Source organism: Quercus suber, unplaced genomic scaffold (assembly GCF_002906115.3).
Source record: "Quercus suber isolate HL8 unplaced genomic scaffold, Cork oak 2.0 scaffold_266, whole genome shotgun sequence".
Classification (NCBI taxonomy): domain Eukaryota; kingdom Viridiplantae; phylum Streptophyta; class Magnoliopsida; order Fagales; family Fagaceae; genus Quercus; species Quercus suber.
In genome coordinates this window covers 245,265-254,756 of record NW_027069722.1, presented here as the reverse complement: position 1 = coordinate 254,756, position 9,492 = coordinate 245,265, and the positions used below count along the sequence as shown (strand labels likewise).

At 34.5% G+C, this 9,492-nt stretch overlaps 1 protein-coding gene across 31 annotated transcripts in view; it reads left to right on the top strand.

Annotated features, from left to right (window-relative positions):
- LOC112004418 (uncharacterized) overlaps positions 1 to 9,492 on the top strand; it is a 44,529-nt gene that overhangs the window by 28,989 nt on the left and 6,048 nt on the right. For 6 of the 31 annotated variants that reach the window (XM_065781434.1, XM_065781424.1, XM_065781427.1 and 3 more), the window contains 7 exons: positions 5,455 to 5,482; positions 5,596 to 5,640; positions 5,733 to 5,785; positions 6,165 to 6,319; positions 6,782 to 6,895; positions 6,987 to 7,253; positions 7,899 to 8,383. In XM_065781434.1, coding sequence (XP_065637506.1) covers positions 5,455 to 5,482; positions 5,596 to 5,640; positions 5,733 to 5,785; positions 6,165 to 6,182 — 144 coding nt within the window. In that variant the 3' untranslated portion in view covers positions 6,183 to 6,319; positions 6,782 to 6,895; positions 6,987 to 7,253; positions 7,899 to 8,383. Of the gene's footprint in view, positions 1 to 1,771; positions 2,126 to 2,865; positions 2,907 to 3,602; positions 3,727 to 3,859; positions 4,025 to 4,681; positions 4,797 to 5,454; positions 6,320 to 6,781; positions 6,896 to 6,986; positions 7,254 to 7,898; positions 8,384 to 9,492 lie in introns of those variants that run through there. The other 25 variants (XR_010632127.1, XR_010632124.1, XR_010632122.1 and 22 more) reach the window with 21 other exon arrangements.

Below are 9,492 nucleotides of genomic sequence, written 5' to 3'. Positions count from 1 at the left end.
ATGTCAAGGGAGAAGTCCAGAAGCTTGAAAGCAAATTCCACACCATCCAGGCAATGCTCAACGATGCAGAGAAACGGCAAGTGAAGGAGGAAGCTGTGAAGCTTTGGTTAGATAAGCTCAAAGACGTATCCTACCTGATGGACGACGTGTTGGATGAGTGGAACACTGCCATGATCAAAGCAGAGATTGAGAAACAACAAAAAGATGATGAAGAAAAAGCTGAAACTAGCACTGTTGCTAAGAAAAGGAAGGTATGGTCCCTCATCTCAGTTCCTACTCTTTTGCAGCATCGTGCTATTGCTCATAAGATAAAAGAACTTAATGAAAAATTAGATGAGATTGACAGAGAGGGAGAGGTGTACAGGTTTGTATTGACTAGGGGCAATGAAGAAGTTGAGAGACCAAGAACAACTTCCTTTGTTGATGTGTCTGAAATTCTTGGTCGTGATAAAGTTAGGGATGATCTAGTGTGCATCCTATTGGGCAAGGGTAGTGAAGAAGTAAGAAACCCCCATGTCATCTCTTTAGTGGGCATGGGTGGTATTGGAAAAACTACTCTTGCCCAACTAGCCTATAATGATAATGAGGTGAAGGCACATTTTGAGATAAAAGTGTGGGTTTGTGTTTCTGACCCTTTCGATCAGTGCAAGGTGGCCAAAGAAATCCTTGAATCTATTGAACATCAATCCCCCAACTTGACTGCATTGCAAAGTCTATTGGATAGAATTTGCAATAAAGTTAGGGGAAAGAAGTTTCTTCTTGTATTTGATGATGTGTGGACGGAAGACTCCACAATGTGGGAGCCATTCAGAGATGCATTCAAATATGTTGCCCAGGGCAGTAGAATTATAGTCACCACACGGAAAGCAGAGTTGCAGAGATTATGGGACATGGGAGCATGATTAATTTGGAGGTATTGTCTAAAGAAGATTGTTGGTTGGTGTTTAAAAAAATAGCATTTTTTAATAGGGATCCTAGGCAATGTGAGCAACTGGAAGGCCTCAGTAGGCAAATAGTAGAAAAGTGCAAAAAAAAAAAAAAAAAAAAAAAAAACACGTTGGTTGATGAATTTATCTGGTTCTTAGTCATTTGAATTAGGCGATTTATTGTTTAGATTCGGTTATTTTGTGATTTATCTAAAATTGCTTAATAAATATCCAAACGAATATCCTTAAAAATCTCGTTCATTTGCGTATGTATAGACAGAAAACAGATCCAATGTCTACCTATATCTTTCTATTTCATTTACGGTTTCCTATTTATATGGGTTTTCCTCATTTTTTGATTTAAGGCTGCGGATATAGCACTAATCTCAAATAACCCATCTGGTTTTCTTTTGGTTCATGTAGAAAGACGATGAACTAAAATGGTTCCTGTGATCTTTGTGTTTCTGGGTCCAGGAATTTTAGCTTAAAGTAGAGATTTTTGGATGGTGGTGATGGTGAAAGATGATTTTTGTCTATACTGTGTGTGTTGGCAAAGTCCATTCTTGGCTTGATTCAGTGTTGCTCGTCAAATCTAGTACCTGGGACTTTTCTTTTATTTTGCTAAATTTATCAATTAATATTTTAATCGACTGCCAAACAGTCCTACAGATTAAAAATTTAATAACAACTTTAATTAGATTCTGAGTACTTTGAATTAGGTGATTTCTATTTTGCAGTATTCACATAACTAGCTAAGCATGTGGTTGCTTAGATTAAGTTATCTTGTGATATATCTAAAATTGTTTTAACTAATAAAAAATGATCATTGCAACAAATCTTACTCATTGACATATAGAGAAAACAACTCAAATGCCTACCTCTTTCTAACTCTTTAATAGTTTAATATTTACATGGGTCTTGCTAATTCTTTAATAGTTTAATATTTACATGGGTGTTGCTAATAGTTTAAATAACTCATATGGTTTTCTTTTGGGCAGTTTTGGCCCTTTCTCTAGTCAGATGACGAAGACAAAAAAGAGGACACTAAAGAAGAGGACCTATGATTTCTGTGTTTCTAGGTTCATGATTTTAGCTTCAAGTAGAGATTTTTGGATGACGATAGTGAAAGATGATTTGTGTGTGTGTGGCTGAAGTTCATTCTTGGCATTATTCAGTAATGCAAGTCTGATCTAGTCATGGTAACTTCTTCTTCTGCTTCATCTTCTTTTTTTTATTAGAACTAAATATTAATTAATTTTCCTACTTTCGTAAATATTCCCCAAAAAACAAAGAAATACAATTGGTAATTAATTTTTATGAGATTTTGGCCAAAATCTCAAACACGGACACCAACGACTTAATCCTATATTCTTTTTTGTGCGTGCTTTTGATATATGTATTAAGAGAATAATAAGATCTAATCACAGTTCATAGTATAAGATTTTAACATTTGCTTGTCGATTATAAGATCAATGACTTTTTATGTGGAAATAACTACAAATTTGTTAATGCTTTTATTGGTTATCTTAATCTCCATAAATTTGTTGAGTGACTCTATAAACTGATTGAGGTTCTGTCCACATTGATCAGACTTCAACAAAGATGAACCTAATGTTTTGAAACATGTACTTCTGTAGTTGTTAATTCTTAGCTCGTGTAAATTTTGAAGCAGTACTGTCTTGTGTCCTACTGAATACCAATTTATGTTTTCCACTGGTAAGCTTCAAGCTCTAGTTTTTGGCCCACTGTCCATGGATTTGAGTATAGAACAGTTCAAAATATTCACTAGAGTTTGAATAGAATTGATAATCAAGATATTGGAATGATCATTTTCATGATGTTTGTTAATTTCCTCTGCTTGTTAAATGCTCATTTGGAAGTGCTGATGTGGTACCATTTGTTTAACATTATTTACTGATTCTATACAATGCATATTCAGGTTGCAGTTTTCTAGTTCCCCATTGTGTCACTAGTTGAAAGGTGCTGGTCTCTTCAAAATCATTGTTGTTGTGAATTTATTCAATTTCCAAGTAATTAATTAATTGCAAGAAAAATATTATGATATAGATTTATAGATTTTTTTTAATATATATAAGACAAGAAATTCCCCCTTTTCAGGGTTCATAAAGTTTGCTACAAGTTCGGATTTTTGGATGGTGATGGTGAAAATTATTTTCATTTGAGCGTGTGTCCAAAAAGTTCAGCATTAGCTTGATTCGGCGTTGCAACTCTAATTTAGTCATGGATAACGCCTTCTTCTTCATCATTTTCCTTTTTTTCACCAAAATTTCAATTAATTATCCTACTCATCCCTCAAAAACTTAATAATTACAACTTCGGTAGATTAATTTAAGATTTTGGCCAAACTCACAAAGACACTGACACGAATGGTTCAATCTGGTGTGGAAGATTCTCTATTTGAAAAGAAAAGAAAAGAATAATACTGAATGAATGTTACTCAAATTTTAACTTGACATGTTGGCTTTCTTTTGTAGTCAATCTAAGTTGGCGACCCATGAAAAGAAATTTATGCAACAACTAGTCTTAAGAAGAAAGAGAGGGGTCATCAAGGCTTTAAAATGTTTTTGTTAATTATCAAGTACCAAAGTTATAGGGTTAGGTAATTGCTATTTATCAAGTTATAAAGAAATGTCATATGCTTGTTTCTTGTTTCAGAGTCTGAAGCATTTCGTTACATGAAAAAGTGTGAAGTACTTGAGGTCCGTTACCAGCAGGAAAGAAGAAGAAACTACATATACCTTGGCTTTGTTAGTTGGATCGTTTACTCCTCCACTCTGAGGTATATCTCGATATTTTCTTCTTAATAATCTGTTTGCTTTTCCATATCATTTTGTCCATCCTTGATTATGTCATGCTAAATATTTAATTCTTTTTGGCCTCGTTTGAACCAAACATCTGATTCTAATATCTAGGAATGTACATTTTGTGATGAACCAAATTTTCCCACATGGATGCACATTTGAGAATGGACCACAAAAGTAGGTTCTCTATCATTTCATAATGGAAGCAATGAAGTGCATCATGGAACATATCATGTGTAATCCATATTATATGGTGATAGATGAACGGTGAGCTAGGTAATTGACCTGTTTTCAACTTATGTAATTTCCAACGTTATGTTTTAGGTTTTGAATTTAGTTTGCTAATTTTCATGGTTTAGTGTTATACATTGAGGAGATTGATGAAAACAAAGGTGTGTGGATTTCTTGTCTTAGTGATTGAAGAGTTTTGTGTCATGGAAGCGAGGGGAGAGTGGAATGTTACCACCATGAGTGGTGGGGGATGAGATGAGAAATGCTTGCTTTTCTTTCTATCATTGTTAGTCACCCAATATGGAATGACATTCAAAACGGGAACTACCAGAATTAGTCACTAATATGTGCAAGGAAAGAAGAAGATGGAAATGAAGCCATTTTACTCTTGTTTGTTCTTGGTAGTTCAATTCTGATTCACCTATAGGTTTATTTATATTCCTCTTTTTTCTTCCTTAGATGCCATTGCGTTTGCCTTTTAATCCATGGTCAACAACCTTTTTTCCCAACCCTTAAGGGCCTTTGAATGTTTTGAATGCTTGAATCCTTTTTTCATTCAACAAGTTTAAGAAAAAATAGGGACAACCCCATAGCTCAAACCGTGTAAACCTTTTTTAATTCATCTAGTCTTATTGTTATAGGGTTATGTACTTGCTTTGTGTCAAGTTCTTACTATAATTTTGTACATTTTCATTGCCTCAGAGGCTGAAGTGTTTCATGACATGGAAGAGTGCAAAGTGGGGGAAGCAACCACCAGTAGATATGAAGATATTACAAATACCTTGGATCAAGTAACAATCATAGAAAAACATACTTGGTAGTAAATCAAATTTTTTATTGGTTTGTTGTGACTTCTTCGCTTTTTTATTTCCATCTGTCTCACTCAAGGAGTTTCCTCCACAGTGGTTTATTTCCTTCAATATGTAGGAAACTGTATCAATAGTATATGTCTGATTTTTTTAGGCATACGGCTAAAAACTAAAATGAAGATATTGCATAAACCAAAAATTTGCTTAGTTGCATCAATGCAATGTATCTGACTTGAATATTATTAGTTGCTTAGCATTTGTCTAATTAGCCTTCAGAAGCACTTTAGCTTACCTTGATATCTTCCTAACAATTGTAAAGAAACTTCCTTAAAGGAGGGCTGTAATCTCATATTGATTGTTTTCTAAGTAATTAATTATGGCTTAAATCATTGTGTATTTTCTAAATAAAGAATAAAATTTAGTGAAAATAGAAATTGGCTTTCATTTTTTGCTATTACAAAATCTATAGAGGAAAATTGGGGAATGCAAAACAATCCATAGCCAACGAACACTGTTAGCTTTTTTTTCTTTTTTATGGAGGTAGCGATCCTAGAAGTTGCACTAGTCTATGTTTAGTGCTACAAAATTATCTTACCTGCAAATCTTTTCAAAATGGTTTATGGTATCTGTTTATACTCTCATTCCTTTAACTGGTTATTATTGCAGGTTGAACTCAAAACCATGGTCCATATAGGTAAGCACAGCTTGCTCAAGAGGGAATGGTTATGCAAATGACTGAAATTTTATTTATGGCACCATAATTGGGAGAACGTGAGGTTTTAGTGGCACCTTTAAAGCTGTCTACAGCATTCAGGATCGAGGAATCTACTAAAAAGATCTTCCCTGCTATTGGTAACTTTAATATTTAACTTTTCATTGCCGCCTCAACGTTTCAAACAGCTCCAGTATATCTGTTTGATAGTTTTTGATTTGAATCTCATCAGTTTTACTTAATGGGAATAGACATAGGTCAAGAGCGGCTTTTGTGATTTATGAGGTAATGTAAATTGATTTACCATTTTATTGGGGTTTTTGTTTTATGGAGATAAAATTGGACTTTTTTAAGTTCCCTGATTTTGAAAGGACGGACCATGCGATATTAAGATGTTGCTACAAAATTATAATCTATACATTTGTAACTTTTGTTAAAGAGTACTCTTCTCAGTAGGAAATTTGGAGTACTGTCAAAAGATTTTGCAGCTAGACCTCCTAAAATCATTGACAATGTCATATCTTGCTCATCTCCTGGTGTAATCTATTATTAAATCTCAAAACAATCTTCTTCTGTTTATCATACATGAATTCAGATCATATACAAACCTCTAGTTGTTACAAATAGCATTAGACCAACAGATTAACATATACCATATGGACAGATTATTTATGATGGATGAAGAAGAGAAGATCAATCTCAAAGTGGAAACCCCATCAGCAACATCAAGGATTCAATTGAGGAAGGAAATGAGCCCGAGCTTGACACCACTCACAAAGGAAAGTGACAAAGATAATGCCTCTCAAAATATATTATATGGTATATTTTTCCTTTAACTCCCATTTTTTTGTTTGATTGTCAAATCCATACTAATTGCTGCTTCTAATTTGAACAAAGTCTTTGGTAGTTCTGTTTTGTTGGAGGAATTAGGATTATATTTTCAGGGTTATTTTTATGCTCCTCATCTTGCATATGAGTTAAATAAGTTGCAAGGCATAGTAGTAAAGTTTACTGTAGTAATTAGCATTGTGCTGCAGGATATAGTCTGTCCCCTATTAGTCACCTTTTTATTACTAGTCTTTTGATTGCTTGTGTATAGCTTGTGGTGCTCATCCCTTGTATAATGCATAAACTTTGAAATTCCTCTTAACATGTTATAGCTCTTTCAATTTAAGGTTAAGCTACTATATATTCACTTTAGATCATTGTCATTGATGTCCATTGTGATTAAAAATATTATTATTCTAATTACTTCTAATGATGCCTGTTAACCTAAATTAGCCCTAAATTCCAGCCACTTGAAAACATTCCTTGCTTTACAATAGACCACTGAGGACAGAGAAAGGATATTTGGTGAGCACTTGGGGATGCGAGCATGGATTTTGAACTACCAAGGTAAGTAAGTTTTTCCTTTTTACATACTAATATTGCCAATGTCCAAATTTTCTATAATTGGTGCTTCATTATTCCTCTGCTGGCTTTCTAGGTTCTCTATCTGGCATGCTACTATCCAGTTTCATATATCTTTCTCCACATTAATCTGTTGGGTATGGTTGTCACTCATGATTCATATCACAAATGAAGCTCATTTTGCTTGTAGCCAGAGAGTGTTTGAAGTTACAAGCATGGAGATGGTGTTGTGTACTACAGTGTCAAGTTTTATAGTGATGAAGATTTGAGATTGACCTCAAATTTCATCTGTTGTGCCCTTAATGTCCTTTATATTCTCCTCATCATCAGGTTTAAAATGCAGGTCTGCGTTTTTCTTTTCTTTTCTTTATTTTTCTTTTTCTTTTTTTCCCCCTCATAATTAAGGTGCTTTTCTGTTAGCTTTATTTATGTATGTTCTTTGTGTAATTAATCATCACTTTGAGTTTTTATATTATTCCAATAAAATTGCTCGACATCATTCCACCATGTAGCTATATAAGTTTTAAATATAGTCAATGAATTGCTAATTTATCTTGATCTTGCACAATTTGGAATTTTGGTAAATATTGTTGCTTTTCCTTTGGCTTCAATTCAACATAACGCTACATTGCATTAATGGTCTTACATCCTGCACACAGAAATTTTCTATGATATTCTGTGTAGTGTATTCCTTTCTGAGAATTTTCTAGAATTTGTGGACGAGGAATCAAAAAACCAGATTGATCTTGAGATGGGTTTGAGCCTAAGACTTTTTATTGTTTGCTGATTAATGATTATTTTTAATTGATAGAATCATTTTGATTTCAAAATAAAAAAAATTTCCTTTGTATTTGCCGTAATAAATTTTGTTGAAATTTTTTTATTTCCCACGTTTTGATCATAAGTGTGTGTGTGTATATATATATTTTTTTGGTATTTTTTTTCCCCTTCATCCTGTAGCAACAACTTGTTTGTAAAACTTGTGCAGTCTAAAACTATTGGAGAAGTGTAGTTTATACTGGTCAAAGCTGTTAAGCAACGATGCACCTCAATATCCATGTCTTACATTCTGGTGGTACGAGATAGCTAATTGAGAAAGCTCCATAGGTAGAATGGCAAGTCTCTATACGGCAGAGCGACGGAGCTCCCTCTCTCTTCTCGCTAAAGCTCTGTCCTTGTTTACAAAGCTCTATCCTCAATTCGTACACACAAATGCTTCAAGATCAGGCTCTAATCAACAATGTAAATGTAACATGTCATGGATGTTAAGATGAAAAAATGTCGAGCAGTGACATATGAATAGGAAACCTGGCAACTGGCTTAATGTATAACTGTAAATTTTTCTTTTCCTATCTTTTTGTTGTTTGAATATGAATGACTGGTTATCAAGTTTGTCATTATAGGGATGTAATTTCGAAAGTACTTAAATTGCTTGTGTTAAGAAGTAGAATTTATTTGTATACTCGATACTAATTTAAATATCAATTTTTTGAACACTACAAAGAATATATATATATATATACACACACACACATTGGGTGTATTTCTGGGGAGAAGCCCAATCAGTGGGATTCTGTTTTTGCTGTGGTTGACAGTTATTCGAAGGTGTCTCACTTCATAGCCTATAGAAAGACCTCAGATGCCACTCTGGTAATGCTAGCTACATATCCGATTCCGGATTTAGGCCCTTGGAGCAATACCTTTTTGTTTGCATATAATGTTACTCTTAAGGAAACTTGAGTAGCAGTCATGTTTACAGCTGCAGATGAGAAAAACCAACAGAAAGACTGTTGGAATGGAGATTTGCTTCTAGGAGGTAAGATCTTACAATTATGACTTCCCCTCTCTTTTGGCTCTTGCCAAGATTTTCTTCTTCATGTGGTTAATGAGCTTGCATCCCAGGGCTTTGCTTTATCAGAGAGAGTTTTGAGCTTTGACTCAGACACGTTGACGCAAGTTGGTAATATGGCTGCATCTAGCACGACAGAACTGGAAGCTTTCATGGAGAGGTTCAAACACAACAAATACAGTGCTAGACTTGCCCCTCGGGTTTGGTCATTGGAAGGCCCTCAAGCTGACTTTCGTTGATTTAATGTTCGACAAGACTGTCATTCTGCTGGATCAATTCGTGGGACGTTATGGTGACTTTACTGCAGGCTTCAAGATTGGAGCAATCACTGACCATTTTATGATCAACCTGCTGTGTGAGGTCTTGATGGACGTGCACCATTTAAGTTTGGACACCATCAATGAGACTAGGTTGCTAGAGTGGGGCAATGTAGTGAGAGCTAGAGATGGTACAACCAGGCTCTGACTTGGATGTTCTTCTTGACCACATGCTGTTCAGTGTAAGGGCAAAGGCTAAGCTTGAGGCTTTGGAGGTTAGGATTGCTGACTTGAAGAAGATGTTGGGCTGCGTTTATGTATGAAGTACTGGTTGGGTTTGTTATCATGTAAGGAGCCTTCAAAGCTTAAAAATGTTTTTATTATATATCAAAATTTTAAGTCATTTGGGTTAGGTACTTGCTAGTTATCAATTTATAAAGTAATATTGTGTATGCTTGTTTCTTGTCCTACTTTGA